Source organism: Diadema setosum, chromosome 9, assembly GCF_964275005.1.
Source record: "Diadema setosum chromosome 9, eeDiaSeto1, whole genome shotgun sequence".
NCBI classification, from domain to species: domain Eukaryota; kingdom Metazoa; phylum Echinodermata; class Echinoidea; order Diadematoida; family Diadematidae; genus Diadema; species Diadema setosum.
The window spans coordinates 27,587,153-27,610,450 of record NC_092693.1 but is presented as its reverse complement, the minus strand read 5'-3'; the positions used below and the strand labels follow the sequence as shown (position 1 = coordinate 27,610,450).

Genomic DNA, 23,298 nt, shown 5'->3' with positions numbered 1-23,298 from the left:
CTCTTGTGCTTTCATTAATGATGGGTGTTGTTAAAAAAAAAACAGCTAAGCTTTAAAGTGCTGTCTCATTCAGCTTGCAATGATGATTATGTGACACCACTATTAGAAAGACAACCAAGTAAAATAGCGCCCTCTCCTTCAGCTCGTAATGATGATACTTCATATCCCTCCATAATTGTGCACATTTCAAAGATAATATGTAAAAGCAAGAAATCTGGTCACTGGCCACACAGAATTTCTCATGGCTGACGACACGTAAAAGTTACTGATCCTGTACACTAAATGAGACAACTAAATGACATCATATTCACAGGTTGCTTTGGGCTGCAGTACCAATGACTATTCATTCTGCCTCTCTTGGAAATAAGTTGTCAACTTACTGGCATGCTTCAAATACCCATCTCCTTTATCCATTAACTGGCAAACATATAGACGATGCATTTCTCAACATAAGACAGGCCAGGATATAGTTTACTACAACAACAAAACATAAAAAATAAGATAAAAATAAAAAAGTAAAAACCAACGGACATACAAAAGAATGAATGCTGAAAATTTATCATGCAGTGGTTAAGTCATCTCAGGATAAGACTGAAGACAAAGAGGCTCATTTTACAAATCTGTGGCAGTGTGGTAGTTGCTATCTAAAAAAAAAAAAAAAAAAAAAAAAAAAGATATTATTACATTGCATTATTATTGCATTGACCAAAGAAATGTTTGAGCATTTACAGTATATTGCTTTACACAAAGTGATGACCACAAGGTGCTAAACCAAAAAATGATGCCCACATATTATGATAAAGAAAATAGTTCAATTAAGCATTGTGGTTGGATAGATTGTATCACGTGACCGTGCAAAAATTTCGGTATAGTGTATGGCCGTGCCCTACACAGCTGATTTTGGCACGCAGAATCTTGTATTCATGAATAGGAGATGAGTGATTTCTATATGGAGAGCCACAGAGAGAACATAGTTGCATGGTTTTATCAATAGAAATTTTGGCGCAGACATCGGTAAGATCTAGTAGGGCCTAGACTTACAGAAAATGCATGTAGTTTAAGGGTTCTATTTTTTAGTAGTACCAAAAGTACATACTATTTATTGATGCACCAGTACTAGACTATAGAACTCTGCATACTAAATTATCCCTTCTGCAGTTCTGTTTCATCTCGGCCTGCAGTGTCAGTGAAATAAACTACACTTGGGATGATTTAGTATTTGTCATTTTATAAGCTAGTACGCATTAGAGCATATGCATTAATTGTATAATAGTGGATTCACAGTGCTCTATTATGAGATAATAGCTTTTTCATCCTCCCTTTTAATCTCATTCTCATCCTCTTCAGGGGCAATATAGCGAGTTGGAGCAACCTCAAAGAGCATCTGGAAGAACACGGTGATGTGCTCTGGGGAAAAAAAGCAAAGATTATACAAATAAGTTAAAGCACGGGTGACCTCTCATTCTCAATCATTGCACAACAACTGTAAGATTAACATTATCAATCCAATTCATTGTTTTTATCAAGCTTTGATAAATTGATAGATTTTTTAGGCAATATTTGGGGATTGATCAAGGTGTCTAAGAGGAATATGTTGCAAATCTGCAGCAAATGTAAATTATTTTTTTATCCATTTCAACATTCTTCTACTAGTGCCTATAAGCTGTGTATGTGTGTACGTGTGGGGCCTTCTGTTAGCAAATCTGAACTGCAATACATGTATACAGTTTGAGAATATAATCTCAGGATATATCAGCAAACATCATTTCAAACTGACATGACAGTGACGAGCTGAATTCTTATGAATGGTACGCTCTTCAATACTTAAAGGGGATGGCTAGTAACTGATCAGTGGGAATCAGTGGGAATGCTGGAGGATGATTGTTCCAATCCTTGTGGGATTCATGTAAGAGTACATTATATATCTATTGTTGTGTGAAAATTATTTGCTTCAGAATGGTCTCATATTCAAGTAATGTGCAGTTTAATATTTCCAGGTTAGCGTGCCTGGTCAGTGACGGGGCATTAATCTGCACATTACTTGAATATGAGACCGTTCTGAAGCAAATAATTTTCACACAACAGTAGATATATAATGCACTCTTAAATGAATCCCACAAGGATTGGAACAATCATCCCTCAGCATTCCCACTGATTCCCATTGATCGGCTACTAGCCATCCCCTTTAAAACTCTTGCAAACACAGATTGCACAATACCATTTCATTAACAACTGAAAGCACATTATCTGATTTTAATATAGAAGTTGAAAGTTATTTTGTTGTTTTTGTTGAAATGTATTGTTAGAATGGGAGATGGGACATAGGCCTATATTGCTGTCTATTTTCAGGGATCCTTTGCACTACACTGCTAATGCAGGTAATGTCATGCCAAAAAAAAATGTACTCATGAGCATAATGAATATGATGTACGTTAACTCAGAAGGTTCCTCAGTAAATTGTTACAAGAGGAAGAAAGAAAGATAGAGGAAAGAGAGATAATACAGACATGGGTAATGAGTCAGAGTATAATGAAGAGATAAAAGGTGGGAAAAAATGTGAGAGAGGAAGAAAGCCTTGCTAAATCTGTGTGAATATCACACCTGAAAATTAAAAGGATTACATTCCAATGAAATCTATAAATGTGAGACATATTAACATGAAAATGTATCCTATTGTTTTGCACTAAGAAGCATGTACACTTATATACTCACTCATGAAACTGAGCTCCTTCTTGTAGTAGACAAAAGGAATATAAAAGATAAGACCCGACAAGATGAACAGAAAGGCATAGAGAAATTCAAGGGCAGGTTCCTCAATGATGGGTGCGATGATCAGGTAGATCGAGGCAATCAGAACAATGATGGGCAGGATAAGAGGAACCTAAAAAACAAACAAACAGGAAACATTCAACAAAATTCATGCAAATTTAAAATGTAAACCATGCACAAGTTAAGAGTCAGCATGTGTAGATTGGGAAATTCCCCAGAAGACTGTTTACTTTCTTCAAGCATATCTTCAACCATTCTTCAAGAAAAGAGATTTGGCATCTCCTCTATTTGGGAATGATAAATGAATATGATTGTAGTGCCAAAAAGTTATTACATACTGAAAATAGAATGTAGGCTGTATTTACAAAGGACAGCCTCTTCCATGCAACCACTGTTATCCCAAAGGGCCCTCATCACTACCCCTGCATTGCCAGACAACATGTCATAAGCTTGTATCAAAGAGAGGCAGCATTATGTAAAGCAGTTTGTCCAAGACTGGATGCACTGAACATCACTTAAACTCCTCAAGGGTCAAGAGCCTTTATATTAACATGTTCTTCATGAAAGTGTCAAAATGAAATAGTCCATGGTTTCTTTGTGAATGCATCTGTTTATTCAAATGTAATATGGGTTCAGTATGGCCTGTGAATTTGAAAGAAAGTGCAGTAAACATATTCAACATCATTTTGTTCTATGTCTCATCAACATGTCAACTAAAACAACAAAATTTAATGCTAGATGGGCTTCCACAGTTCAAATGAGGTAAACCCTAATCAGGTGTTGGTAAGCGCAAAAGTGAGGTGAGAAGAGTACCTTGATAGGCCTTTTCCACTCGGGGTGCTTGTACCGGAGGAAAAGCAAGGCAGAAACTGTCATCCCATAGAACATCCAGGCAGCAAAGCTAAAGTAGTTCACTAGGGTGTCAAAGTCACTTGGTATCAGCATGGCAATGGCCAGAATAGACTGAGGAAAAATAAATGGCATAATGACACACATCAGCAAATTATTGAGCGAGACAGACTTTTAGCCTTTCACATGTCACCATATCTTGGTCCTAGAACTTTACCTGGACCTAAAAACTGATGGCTTATACAACTTTTATTGACAACAGCTACCATGGCAACAGATAGGCACCAAGTATTTCACTGAGAATGCTCAAGTTACTGCTGTGATAATTGAAAAGATTTTCAGTGTCTTTGTGGAACAGGTTCTGAATTGCTCTTTAACCAGGCACAGTACTTGAGTAATCAAATGAAAAGCAGAACCATTATGGTTGGTTTGTTACAAAACTGAATGTAAGATTTTTCTTTTGATATCTACTTACACCTTACTTCTTTTACGTTATTTGGAATTTTTCTAGGTTTCTGCAATTCATGTCTGCTCTGAAATTCTTATACTTATTTCAAAAAGCATTCATACACTGTATAATGCAAGACGACAGAGATTCCAGTTTTTGATTCACCACTAGAAGATTTGGCAGAAAGACATACAAAACAACAACAACACTTATGGATGGCTATAAGATCAGTGTCAAAATTTATGGACCTTTGAGAGAATTGGATTACAGCATTCAATGTGTAAATTGTTGTGCCAGTCTGTGCAAAGAGGATCTAAGAGCAAGATACTCACGGTGAATATCATTGCAGGAAATGGAGTCAAACGCTTCACGTGTATCATGGACAGCACCTCTATCATGTGACCTTCTCTGGCAGCAACATATGTTAATCTGTCAAATAAATGGTCAGTGGTCATCACATGAATGCATGTAGCGAATCGAGTAGGTGATGTAAATCACAAGATTTCAAAACAAGGAATTCCCTGCAATCTGTCTACCTAGTAGTACAACAACTATACATATGTAGTCTTCTACATAATATACAATGTAGTTTAATCTGTCTGAATATACAACAAAATATCGATAGTTCTTAGGTACATGGGTGCAGCGCGATACCATGAAGGCTATATGGTAGCATTAACATAAACATAAATTATGCCTGAATAACTCTTTTCTATTCCAAGGACCGCGGAACCGGGGGGGGGGGGGGGGGGCTGGGGGCTGCTGCAGCCAACCCCCCCCCCCCCCCACACACACACACACACACACACTTTTGGTTCGTGAAAAAAAAAAGAAAGAAAAAAGGGGAAAAATCGGGGAAAAAATCACAACACCTATGAATTTGAATTTCCAAAATTTCGCCCTTACATAAAGTTTCCGTCTAGGCACCAGCGTAGCAAAAGGGGGGGGGGGGGGGGGCGATGGGGGCGACCTTTAATCAACCCTTTCCTCTCTCAGTTCCCCCGATCATTTTTTTTTTTTTTTTGATAATTTCCCAAATGTTCCATGAAATATGCATATACGAGATATCTTAATTTCAACTTTAAAAAGGCAAAAGCTTCCTCGTATGGGAAGGGTGGGGATAGCACTCTCCCATGTTTTCTCCCTGTTTGCCCCCCCCCCCCCCCCCCGCCCTGTGCATACAAGTAGACTATGGCTACCCTTTGAGTTTTCCAAATATATGCCACAAAATGTGTGCACCAAAACGTTTAACTGCAGGTGCAGTCAGAAAATACAAAATCTTCCTCGTGTAGGAGAAAAAAAAAGCTCCCTCGAATATGGGAGAGGTATCTTGCCACCCTCCGATTGCTTGGTCCCCTCTATAGACTTACAATTGTAGTACACTTTGGGGAATGACAATTTCCGAATTTTCCACAAAAAGTGTGCTTCAGATCGCTTTATTTCAATTTTAAAAACGCAAAAGCTCCGTCGAGCGGTAGGGGGCATCCCCCTCCCACACCCTCCCCCTCTACCTCATTAGACTTTGTACATACACACACATGATGCACACGCGGAATAAGAACTAAATGCCGTGATTTTGCTATTAACACTTCCCTGGAAAAAAAAAAAACCTAATTATTTCCATTATTTTTTTTTTGGGGGGGGGGAGGGGGAGGACCTAGAAAAAAATCCAAATATTGCACCAAAAGTCTGCACCAGATCGCTGAATTTCAGGTCTGAAAATGTAAAATCCCCTTCGTGTGGGAGGAGAAATATCCCTTATGTACACCCTCGTGTGCATGCCTTTTCTGTTTGATTGCTTAATTAACAGACATCGTTCATGAAATTCGTTGTAATATACAAGAAGTTTATTTAAACGCTACCACTTTATAGGTAAATTGTTCAATAATAATCCACATAAAAATACCCTGCTACCTTAAACAAGTGGGACCGTTTCAAGTTGATAAAACACGCAAAAACATGCATCAAATTGCACCATTTACAACATCAAAATGCAAAAAGTTCTCATCGTGGGAGGGGGGGGGGACACCCCCTCCCACATCCTCCCACTCTTGCTTGACCGTGACACCCCCTCGGTCCAGCAGCCCCCCCCCCCCCCTCCCCCACCCTGAAAAACGTTCCGCGGCCCCTGTATTCTGTGATGATGATGATATCTCAGCAGCTGATGCTAACACACTCGAGGCAGACTGAAAACTCTTTTCCACTAGAGATGATATCTACTGAGAAATCAGGTTGGTTTACTTAATCTAACTTTGGAAATGATGTTTTATCATGCAAGCACACATAAGAATGCCAAACAGACTGACCATGTGATATTAAGTCAATATGATGACACATGGGATAATTTTCCAGCAGAAATTAATACCATGAGTCCTTATGACCAGGGCAATGTTAAATACTTAAAAGAGAGTTTTTATTGTGATATTAAGTCAATATGATGACACATGGGATAATTTTCCAGCAGAAATTAATACCATGAGTCCTTATGACCAGGGCAATGTTAAATACTTAAAAGAGAGTTTTTATTGTGATATTCTGTAATGCATAGAAGACTTATGTATATAGGCCTTGTGACTCACTGTAACTAATGGAAACAAAACTGGAATTAGTGTCCCTTCAGAATTTATTTACATTTTTGCAAAAGAACAAAAGCACACTTACATTCCTCTTCATGGTAAAGAGATTAAGAATGACATGCAATGCACACATTAGACATTGAATCTGGAGAAAATGATCCAACTACAATGTGTTGGAAGCAAACTAATGTGAATGTATATTGCTTGAGCTAGCAAGGGACAGCTTTTTTAGTTACTGCAGAAAATGCAATGCATGACATGATTCTTTATCTTCCTTTGTTTTTTTAACTATTTCTTCCTTTTGATTTATCTTTGGTAGAAACTTTACCTGCCAGCAGTGAAGACAGTGCCATTAGCAGACCCATACGTGGAGCAACACACAAAGAATGGAATGAGCCATGACATGCCATGACATGAAACCAAACCTTCGATCACCAAACGTCTGGGTGACATAGGTCACCATGCAATAGGGGATGAGAATGAAGATATGCACATTTACATATTTCATTCTAAAAAGATACAGAATTGAGACGAATGACCAAGGAAAACTGATATCAAAATTGCTTTAAGAACAGGAAAAGATGGAATGTCTATGCAGGTAAATGATAAAGGTATTGACATGATTTTTAAACTCATTTTCTTGGGTGCTGCATATCCTGGCTTCCAATTTTCCATTTACTATTTTTGTCTTTTTCTTTTTGTCCTAAACATTGAAGTTAGACAAAATAAACACAGAAATTCTCTTTCTTCACAAGGAAGTCTTATATATCAAAACATTGCTTATGATATCATATTACCAAATACATACATGCACACACACAAACACACACACATATTTATATACTAGTGCTTCTGATGAAAGTTTGGGTGATACAAAGAATGCATACAATTTGAACAAAAGTATGATTTTATATGAAAGTAAAATTAGTGAACATTCAAAGCTTAATACACCAGTCAAACATGGGACGGGAGTAAATTGGATTTGTAACATAAAATATCATGAGCTCAATGTATATGAAATGTATATTAAGCTAAACTTTCTATTTGATAGAAACACAGATCATCTAATGATACAACAGAGGGAGGAATGATAGGGATGTAAATGATAGCACGAGTGACTTTCTGTCAAAGAATTTAGTGAATTCACTACTCCTGCTGAAAAAGGAAAAAATGCGTACGACAATTGCCAAATATGAAGAATGAAACTAGATTGCAGTTCAAAGAATTGTAAGTATCTAAAATCATGCTTGGGGGGAATTTAATTACAGCGTAAAGAAGTCTCAGAATTTAAGATAAGTTTTAAGGATACAAACCCTGAATTTGTATTTACTCCCTCTCAAGGGATTTATCATCAAATTTACATACAAATCATCAATATCAGACTAGTCCAGATCTCCACCACTACACTATAACATTATTGAACACTGTGATTATGCCAGAAGCATCCCCACTGGATTGAGGACTATCATATCCTTACTTCCAAACACTGAAAGTGTGCCATTTATCACATAATTGCATATAGGGGAGAGTTTAATTTACACCATGTGCAAGAATACCTGGTCATGGTCATAATATAAGTAGTAGGCATTGATTTAATATAACATTTCACTCGAATGTTCCAGTTCAAAAACTTTTGTTTTTTTGTTGTGGTTGATGTTTTGCTACAGTATTTTTTTTTCAATCTCAAGATTATTGCAACTTATACTTCTGATAAATTACATCAAGAGGACTCCCTCCGACTCATCAAAAGAGACCCACTATACATATTTATAACCAGTCATGGGTTTGCAGGAATTTTACATATAGTCATATTTTCAAGGCAAAGTGTATGACAGAAAATGTTGCTGCACAGTATTTCTGATGTATGCATTATACCGCTTACATCATTACATAATCAGGTGATACATTGGGAGAAAGACTTTCAATTTTCAATTTTTTAACCCCTCGCAGAAAGATTTTAATTGAATGCAAACTCAGACAAATTTATAAATTTCAGTGAGGTCTGTTGATGATGGCTCGGTGAAAACTGAATCAGTGGATGAACTATACCAATCAGTCAGTGGATGTGAAATAAGAATGAAATTGATTCTTTAACAGTTAGGTTTGGTTTTTTTTTTCTTTTTGTTTCAACTTGAATTCTACCTTCCAGTAGCAAACAAACTCCCATTGGCTGCCCCAAATGTCGAGCAGGCTACAAAGAATGGTATGCACCATGCCATGACTCCCAATGTACGATCAGCAAAAGTCTACAAGTGAAAGCAAAGAGAAAGGCTTTCAACAGTGAGGCTAATTTTCTTTCTTTTTTCTAAAGGAAACAAAAATCCAAATGTAAGTGTGGATTAAGTGAAAGCAGCAATATTAGAAGACACTGATGAAAGTTTGAGGAAAATTGGACAATCAATTCAAAAGTTACAAATTTTTAAAGTTTCAGTACCTTCATCGCTGGATAACAAGACTACCACAGTCAATGACATCATTATGGACAACCATAAAGAAAATATACGCATGATTCCACAAAATATCATTTATCATAAAAAAGTAAACATTCCATCACCTTGTTACTGCCATATCATATTAGTCTGCCTGCTTTCTGAAAGAGGCAAGCAAAGTGCTCTTTCACTATGATAGAAGAGTCAAATAATATTATTTTTTTATATTTTCATTTAATTGTTGTCCATAATGATGTTATGAACTGTAGTAGCCTTCTTATCCAGCAACAACAGCACAAAAACTTGAGATATTCATAACTTTTGAATCAACTGTCCTATTTTCCTCAAACTGTCACTGATTTGTTCTACTACCATTGCAGCTAGAAGGTTGGACAATAATTCTGCAACATAGCATTTTGAGACAGTGGTCCTGAAGGGTCAAAGGGGTAACAGGAAGAGTTGTCCGGTTGGTAATGTCCATCACACAGCCAAGTATATTAGTCACAGGTACATATGCCTCTAAACACTTAAGGAAGGGGAATGTAGCATTAGGAAAGGTTATGCATACCAGAAAAAAAAACTCTACATAAGCCAAATACTTTATATAACTTCTGAATTAAGATTGCTATGAAAACAGAAAGCTACAAGTGTTAGCAAAATACAAAACAAAACAAAACAAAAAAGTTCTGATAAGCAAACCAAATTATGTATTGAACTCTGTTAATCAGCTTTTTAAAATCTTCTTTCACTATCTCTCACACTAGCTTATAGTGCATGGTTAAACAGGCTTTGCTATCATTTTGCAAATATTATATTAAAGAGCTGGTTAGAATACACTCACAAAGGATTGATAAATACTCTCAATAGATGTATACAATTAAGAGTGACATGGCATTCAATTGTCGCAGAATGAATAAATCTAAAGAACTCTACATCCAGAAGCAAGCAGCAGTACAAAGGTGTTTTGCTGTAGAAAAGGCATTGCCATGGCAACACCACATATACCTTCCTGCTGTAAACATGGTACCGTGATTGGAACCAAAGGTGGAACAGGCCACAAATAGAGGTACCAGCCATGACACACTGCCCAAGGTACGATCTGCAAATGTCTTATACCCCAAGCACATACAAATACATGTTAATTCATATTCATGCTTACAACAGGTGCATACATTGGAAATTGAAAATGTAACTGCTAACTTGTGGGAAGAACACAGGCTAACAAATTCTCTATATACCAGGTGTTACTAGCTATATACTGTCAAAACAATTTAGAGTAAGGCTTGGAGGATGCAACTGAAGGATGAGTAAAGTCATTCCATTTTTATCTTGATTCAAAAAGCCAACAAAATAAAGATTGGAATTATAGGGAAGAATTTCATGGGAGAATATTATTGCTGTTAATGACATATAAAAGTCATCAAAACTGGGTGTGATAAAATATCACAGCCTTGAGATTATGACTTTAAAGGAAAGAGAGAGAGGGGGGGGGGAGAGGGGTGATATCAAGGGTCAATTGAAGTCCTGTGTCTCACTATCATGGGAACACAACTGATATCAAATTCCATAAGAAAAATAGCTGCTATAAAAGAATTACAAGACTACCCTGAAACATTGCATACTCCTAAATGATTACATTTTGTTCATAATTATCTACAAGTATCAATGCTACTGCTGACTTCCTCATAGTATTTGTTTTCTTGTCACAATTCCATGCACCTCACGAGTTGAAAATGCAACAAGAGAAAGCAAAATGATACATTTCATAAATAATAATATTAGCAATGAGAGCAAACATATTTATGTGATATTGAATAAGTTTGTCTGTTTCAACTGAAGTGCAATGAACCACATATGGATAGAATTCACATAAGGAAATAAGCATGACCACAACTCACTAAATTTGTTATAAGTCTGAAACATAATGCAGAGTTAAAAGATCCTCAGTACTCATAACAAAGCAATTTCACACACCTCAGAGACTGTAAAACTAGTTTCAGTGTAAATGAGGTGTCCTCATTACAAAAGAAATATTTGATAGATTTCGCTTCATTAACAGTGGTGTTCTTTGTTCTATCATAGCTACAATTTACTTTCTCAGCCATGTACAAATTACATACAACCCAGTAATAACCTTAATTCTTTTCACTATCATTACCCAATTCTTATTCTTGGAACACAAAATCAGGCAATCACACAATGTAAGGATGATCTAAATCATTGTCATGATAACACAAGATTAAGTGTACTTTTTTACAACTTCAAGGAATACATACTGGTAATCTATTACAGGTTTTAGCTTTGATTATGCAATTTTACCATTGACTTAAACTATAGGGGAGTATTAAAGGGATCATAAATAATATGCAAATATACTTTGTCCTGAGAGTTTCTGGTTAAGACTATATGGGCAGAGGTGACTCCAAAATAGTTTTAACTGGAAACTAAAAATTAGGCAGAGCACACTTGTTTTATATTTGGGATAAAAATAAACAAAAGAAAAGGAAAACATGAGTTGAGAAGGTCTGTGGTGGATGCAATGTTGTGAAGGGTTCCTACAGTTACCATATATAGCAGGGCACAGTGCCACAATCGCATAGTGCAATTTTACAAAGTGACTGTAGCAAGCAGCATGCAATGTCAGAATTGCTTCGTTACATTTCCCAAAGTAGCTGTACGAAGCAGTGCGCAATGTGAGAATTGCTTCGTGATGTCACAATTGCTTTGTAACTTCATTACCTCCTCCAGGAGGTGAAACCTATGGCTGGTGGAGGTTATGTTTTTCGTTCTGTATGCTTGTTTGTCTGTCCGTCTGTGTACAAGATAACTCCAGAGAAAATTGATGTTCAAAATGAAGTGAGAAAGAAACAATGAAATTTGGGGGTCATGAGGTCAATGATCTAAGGTCATAGGGGTCATTATTTGAAGAACATGAAAGAACTTGAATTCCCAATTACTAAAGATTAGATGTTTGGATGTCACCAAACTTGCAGGATGTGTTCAAAATGAAATAAGAAAGAAACAAATTAATTTAGGGGGTCGTGAGGTCAAAGGTCATAGGGTCATAAAAGACATGTATATGTTTGAGCTCTAAATAACTCTAGAATGGACTATCAGATTTTTCACAAAACTTCCAGGACCTCTGTTTATGATAAAGTAAGAAAAAAATTATTTAATTTGGGGTCATGAGTTTAAAGGTCAAAATTCATAAGGGTAAAAAAAAAGCTTAGTCGCCTGATATCTCAAGAATAGATGATCAGATTACCACCAATCTTGCAGGATGTCTTCATATCAATATAAGAAAGTTCAACAATTAGTTTGGGGTCATGAGGTTGACGGTCAAAGGGTTGTAAAGGACATAAACAAGTTTAATTTCCCAACTGTAACTACTAACAATGGTCGATCAGATTTTCACCAAATGTGATAGTGTAGATGTCCCTATACACCTCTGTGTTTATGTTGAAGATATATGTACTGCCTATGTAATGGTGATATTTAATCATGTAACTTTCACAATGACAGAAGCAACACATGAATGTTTTAATGAAGCCCATACCACAACCATGATTACAATGACAGTATGTGACAGATGACAGCATTTGAATAAGTACACTGTACATGGCAATTTAAATGTTTGTTGCTACAAATATGATTGTACCTTCCTCCAGTAAATAAAGTGCCATTAGCTGCCCCATATGTTGATAGTGCTACAGAAAAGGGCATCAACCACGCCATTGGTCCCAAGGTTCTGTCCCCGAATGTCTTGTGAAAAATTTTAGCACAAGAAATTTGTAACTTTACAAACATCTACTTGGAACTTGTGTGCATACATGGTTCTTTCATGTGAAAGCAAGGCAAACACCAAACAATGTCTCCCCTGCACATCGAATTTGTGAGCATTGTGTTTTACGTTCATTGACCTTTGACCTTTGACCTTGTCAGACTTCACCAATATTCAAACTTGACCAGCATCTTCAGCTTCTGTACTTATGGTGTGAGCTTGGTGGTCATAATAGCTCAAAGCTGTGGATTATTTTGAGAGCACACCACCATATTGTCAGTATAGGGCCAATGTGTATCATGGAAAGTTCATTGACCTTTTGACCTTTGACCTTGTCAGATTTCACCAATATTTGAACTTGACTGGCATCTTAAGGTGATATATATGTGGTGGTGTAAGTTTTGTGGTCATACCTGTGGAAAAATAGTAAGAGTACTACAGCGCATATTAAAAAAAAGGTAATCCAACTTTGGATTATTTCATAATTATCAGCTATGGAGAGCAAAATGTTAATTGCGAAGAAAAGAGGAATTCCTCCTCTTTTCATTGATACCTAATTTATGTGACAAATGTCATGCATGACTGAGCACATGAACTTTAAAGACAACAATGACAAATTGCACTTTTTCCAAGTTTGCGTGTTATTGTGAAGGAACAATGCATGTCTCCCTGCATGGAGATCTGTCAATGAAAGTGGCCAAATAGGCCAACCTGTACGAATGCAGGTTTGTGTTTAGGGTTATTATGTTATTGTTCATACACTTTAATATGGCCACCTGTTCGATAACTTGGTCACTCCACAGAGGCCACCCCATACAGTCCACATTTCTCTGTTCATATTCAACACATATCTCGCAGCGACAAACCATGTCCTGAATACGAAGAGAGAAAAATGGATAATGGTTTAGCATTCATGGGAAGGACCAAGTTATCAACAATGTGGCCATGTTGAAGGTTATGAACCATAAAAAGGTTAGAAGAAACCCCAAAAATGAACCTGCAGTCATGCACCTGCTGACTTGATGATTTGACCACTTTCATTGACAGATCTCCTCCGTGCAGTGAGACATGCATTGTTCCTTCACGATAACACGCAAACTTGGAAAAAGTGCAATTTGTCATTGTTGTTAAAATTCATGTGCTCGGTCATGCATGGCATTTGTCAACACAATTAGGTATCATTTCTCACAACCAACGTTGCGCTCTAGATAACCGATATTTATAGAATAGTAGCCCTCCAAAGTCAGATTACCTTTTTCGATACGCACTGTATACTGCGAGTACATTGCTTATCAGGTAAAATTCAGTGGTAACCTTTTGAGAGAATTTGTGACCCATCAGGAAAGTTTTGAATACCCCAGCAAAGGTTCGTTACCAAACATTATTCAGAGAATATGGCAAAATCAAGCTCTGACTATATGTGAAATGTTCTATATACTTGATGAAAAAACATACAGGAAAAAAGAAACTAAAACTTCAATTGGCAAGAAAATTAAACAAGAAAAAAGCTCAAGTTCAATTGTTATAAGTCTGTGGGGATGGTACGAAACATTCTCAGAGAAATATACTGCAAGAACTATTATCCTTAAAGCTTAATTTATGATGCAATACTAGATTCATTGCCCACACATATGTTGACTTGAATATGTAATTATGAACAAAGTAAAAAGTTAGTTTGACATTGTTCTTTCTTCCTGTTGATCTCCCCCTATAAACAACAAAACAAAACAAAACAAAACAAAACAAAACATGGGCTTCAAACCCAATACTAAGAGGAGTGTCATAAAGTCTGCATGCTACTACGTTGATTTTGACTCTTTTGAAAAACTGGGGTAAATAGGAAAAAGACACAACCACCGCAAAATAGTTCTACTCATTGGTTTCTTGCACATGCAGATAATTGTGACGTACTACTTAAACATAGCTGTGTGCACTTTTTCTTGCTTAATTTCAAGTGATTTTACATTTGATGAGTCATTTGATAGGGCATTTTGTAGAATTCGCATAAGAGGAGTTTTTCGGGGCACGTGGGACAATTTGTGAGCTATTTTCGTAGAGTGAGATTGAATGCAATTGATCAATTCATTGTCTTTGCAAACATAACACTGCAAAATCAATGGTCAACAGTACACAACATGTCAGCAAAATGCAGACATTATAAAGTGTTATCAGGGCAAAAAATGCAAACAGTCACAAGTATGGTTATCCAGGCATCAAAACAGTCTTTGGACTACCTTCCAGCTGTAAAGAGTGTCCCATTGGCGGCCCCAAAGGTGGAGCTTGCCACGGCAGCCGGCATGATCCATGCCATTACACCTAGTGTTCTCTCACTAAATGTCTGATATGACATTTATTTTTGTTGTCATGATACAGTGCCAGGAGAGAAGGATCCATCAAAATTGTTGCAGGCCATATGGATTCATATAATTATCACCACATGCAATGTACTCCACTTCATTTTTGTTTCATCTTTGTGTGCTCATGTTATAAGACATTCACACATTGATACATTTACTCCAAGATAATTCAATATGTTTAACATTCACTACATCAGGTTGAGTCAAGAAACCTCTTTCACATAAAGAACAAAGAAACATGCATGTCAGCTACAGAGAAATTCCATTATTTGGGGACATTTTGTGATCTGGCTCCAGGTAATGTCAAGCCCAGGGTAACGTCAAAGCAAACGGGTCCTATAGACTCAAGGCACATTAATCCACTGAGTGCTGAAGGAATTTTGTTGCAGATATTATCATTTCCTGATTGTCAAATTAGCTACTCTGAGTCTCACAGCATAACCTATTATGGAGAAAGATTAGGTGGGACTGTTGATATTAGCCATATCTGTACAAAGTAAACCCAAAAAGTAATTTAGTAAAATTTGCCAATTGTTTAGAATTTAAAAATTAGGCATTCAGCAATAATGCAGTGAAACATTTTAAATTACATATGATGACAGAGGCTGGACAGAAACAGAATGTGTTTATATTCTACCTTACAAACCACTATCAGTGAATTGTATACATTATAATAAAAGGACACAGCACCAAATTATATACATTTTTGTCTCTGGGAGTTGATGAGTGAAGTAAACAAAGTGGGTGTGAATTAAACATAAGGCAGCCAGCATGTAATGCACCACGGACAGGGGTCACCAGTGCTACTTTCTATTGTCCTACCTCTGTTCAAGAAAGACTGTTGATTGGCATTCACATTTTTGTGTATGTGAATATTATATTATATGCAATGAAATTCTGAAAATTAACATACAGTACACATGAAAATACACACACTCCTTCAGTCATCTAGTAGATTTGGAGTAAATATAAGTATTTTTTGCTATTAGAGGATTTTTTCAAGAACTGCTATTCACAAAGACGGTTGTCAAAGATGACAAAATCGACTATGGGGAAGAAATCATCATCATTCACAACATCAATCTCATCTGTAAGATACTACAAAAGGAGTGGGCGTAGCCAGCTGTACAGTCTAGAATACGATTTACAGATTTTGCAGATGATGGATAGGCCCTACTGTCAACAAAGTGTCACAATAAAGTTCCTTTGCTTAGAGTTCACCTTGCCACAAATACAATCTCCCTACACCTTCAGTCAGCTGAAAAACTTATTTGATTTTTTTCCGGCAATTAAATTTTGTTGAATGATATGCTATTAATGTGCCAAAGAATGGTTTGATGTGTAAGAGAGGCAACCATGTCTTACCACTGCAACAGCTCCAGACTGAAGAAGTTCTTCTGGTGACATGACAGTGAAGTAAGAGATGTTTACCATCAAATACAGAATGGTTACCATGGGGATACCAATGATAATAGCCAGTGGAAGATTTCTGGGTAAAAATGTTAAGGAGAGGAGAAACAGAGAGCATATTCATGAGTAAGAGTAATCATATCACATATAACAACCAAGCCACTAGAGGCATGGCAGTTTTCCATTAGGTTGAATTAATGACTCAGGTTAATCATCACTTGAGCAGAAACCACCGTACACCATACTGTCAAAAAAACCCAGAAAATCTCAAAAGAAGATCAGGCAGTCAACATTCATGAAGATAAACAATCGTGTTAGCCTTGTCTAATGGCATGGCAGTATTATTCAGTGACCTTGGATGGAATTGAATGTGACTGAAGTACACTTTTCTATTTATAATGATCTAAAACACCAAGCCTTCAAAAGTGTGATCTTTCATCCCAGCTTAATTATCTCCTTGTTCAACAATACGAACACACACATGAATGTCACAAACCATGCACAATAAACACATGAAAGGTATATAAGGATTAAAACATGCTCAAACTGGCTTTCTCATTCAAATAAAAAATGTGCACATCTCCACAAAACATAATTCTTTGATAAACACGGCAGTTTCCCCCAGTCATTCTACTTATTAGGGTATCTATATAAATCAGATATATACAGTGTATCTTTAAATTTGTTTGAATGACTGGCACCTTCAGCTCAGACAGACATTCATTATACACTTGAAGAACAAATTTGGTTTATATTTTCTTATGAAATTAAAGTACAATAGTGTATAAACTGGAAAATTCCAATGGGATTCTACATAGGAAAATCTGAGATGAATCATCTTTCATGCAAATTACTTAATTTCCTTTACAAAAGCAACTTGCAAACATTGATGTATTTGTAAACTCGATTATTCATTAATACTGATATACACAAAAAAGAAGAAAGAAAACATCCTGTTCATACTTTAATTTTTATTTCTACAAATATAAGCGAGAGCCAGATATCTCTTTGAGATGATGTTAAAGGCATACATTAACCAATTTTTGAAAGAATATGATGCACAGATATAATCATGACATCTTTAACTATCAGGTGTAATGAGCCTATTTTTTCAAAGTTTTCAACATCAATGATTTGCAATGATGGCCACAATCTTATGATAACATCATCTTTATCTTCACACAGCAATATAACCCTTCAAAAATAGCACAGTTTATACACTCTCCCCCTTTGAGCTATGTTGTAACTTTTGGTCCCGTACATAGGATCTATTATGAATGCAAAGGCCAGCTGATCTAGTAAAATTTCAGTTTCCAAGCTGCAGAGAATACTTTCAAATGAATAATTCTCTTCATACCTGTATGGATTCACAAGTTCTTCTGTGACATAGTTCAGCTGATTCCTGCAGGGAACAAATGGAGAGAAGGAGAAGTACAATGTTAAACCCACATGATACCAATGATTTCCATCTACTATATATATGAAACATTTTGTTGCCCTATATTGAACTGATATAAAATATGCTGGTTCTCATGTAAAGTCATTAATCTATTGAAGACTAGTTCTGAGAATCTCGGGCAGGTTTCTATGGAAAATGCACGCTATTTAAAAGCATTATCAGTCTGTCCTCAATGACTTTAATGTAGTGTTTTTGAACACAAACCTTAAAAAAATGAGGGAAGAGGTATATTTTGAGTACTCCTGGAAGTGTCTGTCATATGTTACATGACAAACTATATTCGAAGATACTTTTGGCTATTCCTAGAACCAAATATTTGTATTTGTAGAACCAAATATCTCTTTGTTGAAAAGTGTCTTTGAATACAGTTTGTCATGTAACATATGACACACACTTCCAGGAGTACTCTTAATTCAATGAGGGCAAGCTGATTTTGATGTAACTCGCATTTTCCTGGCCCAAGTATATTTGGTACTAGTCTTCACAAGACTCCTCAAAATATACCTCTTCTCTAATTTTTGTTTAAGGTTGTGTTCAAAAGCACTACATTAAGTCATTGAGGACTTACTGAAACTGAAAACTACTGAAACATAACTGCATAACTAAGTCCACTATGGAATACACTTGGTCAGAATATTCATAACCTGATGAAGTAAAGGCATATCCAAAAGCAAAGATATATATGCTTACCATCCATCATAAGCCCAGAGCCCTTGGTAAAAGGCAATGCCATAGGCTGCTACATTGGTTGCAGAGCCTTGGAAGGAAACACTTGGGTCTAAGTACTGAGTATTACCTGCAAGCCAAAAGAATGGATGTCAGGATACTGCAAAATTTCTCATTTTCAATGAGCACTTTATTCTTCATCTGTAACATGGTACAACTAAGCTTTCCAACACCACACCAATGAACCACAATGCAACCATTACAAAGTGTTTTCTGACAAGTCATGATATGACATGCTCTAATTAAACATGTCACAGCATAGTATCACCCAAGTCACTTGCACTGAACCTGCACATACTGTGAACTCATTCCATTCTGCAGGGAGCAATCCAGCCAGACTGCCACCTTGTGGTATATAATTATACAGTAAATGCGATAAACCCATTTGCCTTTAGCATTTTGTTTCTTACCAGTTGATATTCATTTAAACATATGGGTAGCAAATGAGGGGCACTGATGAAAAAGTGCATTGCTCAAGGACACATGTTCCATGGCAGAATGTATGAACCCTGGTCACTTTCAATGGAAGCACAAGTTCAAATCCACTAGACCCGGGTTTTATCCAGACATGCTGGAGTCTGACGTAAACATTACTGGAGTTGTCTGATATAGCTTTAGCTGGAGTCTGGATGGATAAAGAGAAGAAGCCATGGTGAAGGTAAAAACAGAATAACATGGAACTAGTTGGTAAAAGACCCATGATTCCTGACTTAGTTACTGCACTAGCTGTATTAAGTTCCAAACACAAAGGGAACCGTCATAGGGAGCAACATGAACTAAAATGGTAGATAACAATCTACTTTTTACAGCATGCCTGAAACAAATGTCCTTTGAATAGGGTCAAGCAAATAAAATGAGTGAAAAGAAGACCAAAGTTCCCTGAGATTCTTGTGCAACTATGACCTAGGTTATACTTCCAAACTTATTCTTTCCCTCAAATAACATTTGTAATATTCAAGATCAATTTCTAAACAAGAAAGACCTCCATGCTAAAAACAACATTCAGACATATCGAGTCTTCCTTATATATATATTTAAAAAAAAAGGTAGAAGAAAGGATTAATACTCAGAAAAGTTAATTCTACAGCAGTCCCAGGTATGCAGAATTAAGGTTGAATCAAAGGCAACAGCTTAGGAGCCAGACTATCAGTAATTCAAATGTGTAAAACCCAATGCATTGTCCACTCTTTGCAACGGCGTAAATCCATACTGAGGAGTGGGGGGGATGGTCACCATCACCACGATTACAAGCCCATAACCGGACCGGCGCAGCCTTTTTTTTTTTTTTTTTGGGTGGGGGGGGGGGGAGAAGCTTTGTGCCCCCCTCCCCCCCCCCCACACACACACACACTTTACAGGGATCGGATGCCCCACTCTTTTGCATGAAATATAAAGTGGGAGAAAAGTGGCAGCAACAACCTAAAGACTTTTTGTTCTTGTTGCTTTTTTTTTTTTTTTGCTTGTCAGACAACTTTCGGCGGAAAATCAGACCTTAAAAGTATGAAAACATTTTTTTTTTTTTTTTTTTTTTGGGGGGGGGGGGGAATATCTGTGAGAGGGAGCGGAACGACCGAACGGGGGAAGGGTGTGCATGGGGGGGGGGGGTATCCCTCTCCCACACGAGGAAGATTTTGTATTTTCAGACCTGAAATTCAGCGATCTGGTGCTCACTTGTGGTGAAAATTTTTTCTTTTCTTTAAAAAAACAATAAGAAAATGAAATATTCACAATATATTATTGAATGACAAAATCGTGGTATTTCAGCTCTTGCTGTGCGACATCACTGTGAAGGCCTACTAAATAATTGGGCCTATCATCGGCGTAGACAGGATTTGATCTTAGGAGGAGCGGTTATGTGAGGGAACGAATCAAGCGAGGGGGGAGGGTATGGTAGAGGGGTTTCCCCCTCCTACGGTGAAATCTCTTTGCGTTGAAAATTTTGACATTTTTCAGTCCAAAAACTGCCGTTTGCAGCTATATTCTTCGCTTTGGAAATTAAGGGGGGCACACCAGGCGCAACTGCTGTCAATCACTGGCAGCAACATCAGGAGAATGGCATAGCGATTAAATGCGAGCGAGCGGAGCGAGCGAGCATGAAAATTTTAACATTTTATACAGTCTAAAAACTGCCGTTTGTAGCTATACTTTTTCGCTTTGGAAATTAAGGGGGGCCGCATCAGGCGCAACTGCTGGCAATTACTGGCAGCAACATAAGGAGAATGGCATAGCAGTTAAATGCGAGCGAGCGGGGCGAGCGAGCTTGAAAATTTTGACATTTTACAGTCCAAAGACTGCCGTTTGTGGCTGTATTTTTTCGCTTTGGAAATTATGGGGGCACACCGGGGGCAACTGCCGGCAATCGGGCAGCAACATCAGAATGGCATAACGATTAAATGCGAGCGAGCGAAGCGAGTGAGCTTGAAAATTTTGATATTTTGATATTTTACAGTCCCACATGTCCTTCGTGGCTGTACTAGTATTTTTTCGCTTTGGAAATTAAGGGGGGGGGGGGCGCACCGGGCGAAAACTGCTGGCAATTACTGGCAGCAACATCAGGAGAATGGCATAATGATTAAATGCGAGCGAGCGAAGCGAATGAGCTTGAAAATTTTGACATTTTCCAGTCCCAAAAACTGTCGTTTGTGGCTGTATTTTTTCGCTTTGGAAATTAAGGGGGCGCACCGGGCAAAAACTGTTGGCAATTACTGGCAGCAACATCAGGAGAATGGCATAATGATTAAATGCGAGCGAGCGAAGCGAGCGAGCTTCAAAATTTTGACATTTGACAGTCCAAAAACTGCCGTTTGTAGCTATATTTTTCGCTTTGGAAATTAAGGGGGCGCACCGGGCGAAAACTGCTGGCAATTACTGGCAGCAACATCAGGAGAATGGAATAATAATTAAATGCGAGCGAGCGAAGCGAGCGAGCTTCAAAAATTTGACATTTTACAGTCCCCAAACTGCCGTTTGTAGCTATATTTTTCGCTTTGGAAATTAAGGGGGGCGCACCTGCTCACAATCACTGGCAGCAACAACAGGAGAATGGCATAGCGATTAAATGCGAGCGAGCGGAGCGAGCGAGCTTGAAAATTTTGACATTTTACAGTCTAAAAACTGCCGTTTGTAGCTATACTTTTTCGCTTTGGAAATTTAGGGGGCACACCGAGTGCAACTGCCGGCAATTACTGGCAGCAACATCAGGAGAATGGCATAGCGGTTAAATGCGAGCGAGCGGAGCGAGCGAGCTTGAAAATTTTGACATTTTACAGTCCAAAGACTGCCGTTTGTGGCTGTATTTTTTCGCTTTGGAAATTAAGGGGGCACACCGGGCGCAACTGGCGGCAATTACTGGCAGCAACATCAGGAGAATGGCATACTGATTAAATGCTAGCAACCGAAGTGAGTGAGCTTGAAAATTTTGACATTTTCCAGTCCTAAAAACTGTCGTTTGTAGCTATATTTTCGCTTTGGAAATTAAGGGGGGCACACCGGGTGCACCTGCTGTCAATCACTGGCAGCAACATCAGGAGAATGGCATAGCGGTTAAATGCGAGCGAGCGGAGCGAGCGAGCTTTAAAATTTTAACATTTTACACTCCAAAAACTGCCGTTTGTAGCTACATTTTTCGCTTTTGTTTGTCCCACTTTTATTTGAGAACCACCCCCCCCCCCCATCGACGCCTCTATACATATTAGGTTGCTTTTGTTCAGTGAAAGATCTGCTGCACACTCTTTGATGAATTAGGGAATATACGTCTATGTCAAAAGTGTACAAAGTTTATCCCTTATCCTGTATAGCGGACCTTTTGCATGTTCATGATTGCAATACAACGATCTGGTGCATAGTTCTGGCGATATTTGGACAATTTTCCATTAAGAAAGTTCGAGATTTGTCCTCATCTCGGGAATTGCTTGGGGGATAAATGATTTGTCTGTCTAAACACTTCCTTTGGGGCGGGGCAAATGCCCCTTTGCCCCCCATATAGATTCGACGTCCCTGATCTTCCCTTGGTATGCCCATAGATGTATCCTGACTGAGTCATCAGTCACTGTCGTTTCTCAGGAATGATTCAGGAAATGGAGGGGATTCACTTATGGCGATAAAGTTGTTGTTATTGTTCGTTTGTATGTTTTCGTACATATTTTGCAGATGGTCCCCAGTTACTCGCGTCATAGCATGTTTATATGTAGACCTATACTATTTGACGTTGTCAACGCCTGAGCCATACCTTACAGTGTATGTCGATGTTACTTTCTTCGCGAGCGAGCGAAGCGAGCGAGCGCTTGAGAAAATTATACATTTTCCTACAAGATAGAATACTGTTCAGCTCTGTTACCTGTCTGAAGGCCGGCGTACAAACGTCATGCAATATGCCAAAATTGATACAATCACATTTCTGCTTCCTCCATTTTTTCCCCTCAAAATTCAGGGGGGGATGATTGTACAGGCCATCCCCCCCTCTTCCATTTCAGGGGGGGATATATCCCCCCCATC

The 23,298-nt window shown here is 37.7% G+C and overlaps 1 protein-coding gene across 1 annotated transcript in view; it reads right to left on the bottom strand.

Moving 5' to 3' along the window:
* Positions 1 to 1,291: 1,291 nt before the first annotated feature.
* Positions 1,292 to 23,298, bottom strand: part of LOC140233268 (b(0,+)-type amino acid transporter 1-like) — a 36,671-nt gene continuing 14,664 nt past the window's right edge. The window contains exons 5-12 of the mRNA XM_072313381.1: positions 18,769 to 18,874; positions 17,977 to 18,021; positions 16,575 to 16,698; positions 15,087 to 15,190; positions 4,399 to 4,495; positions 3,583 to 3,732; positions 2,713 to 2,881; positions 1,292 to 1,407 (exon numbers count right to left, since the gene is read on the bottom strand). Of these exons, the coding sequence (XP_072169482.1) occupies positions 1,292 to 1,407; positions 2,713 to 2,881; positions 3,583 to 3,732; positions 4,399 to 4,495; positions 15,087 to 15,190; positions 16,575 to 16,698; positions 17,977 to 18,021; positions 18,769 to 18,874 (911 nt within the window). The remainder of the gene's footprint in view (positions 1,408 to 2,712; positions 2,882 to 3,582; positions 3,733 to 4,398; positions 4,496 to 15,086; positions 15,191 to 16,574; positions 16,699 to 17,976; positions 18,022 to 18,768; positions 18,875 to 23,298) is intronic.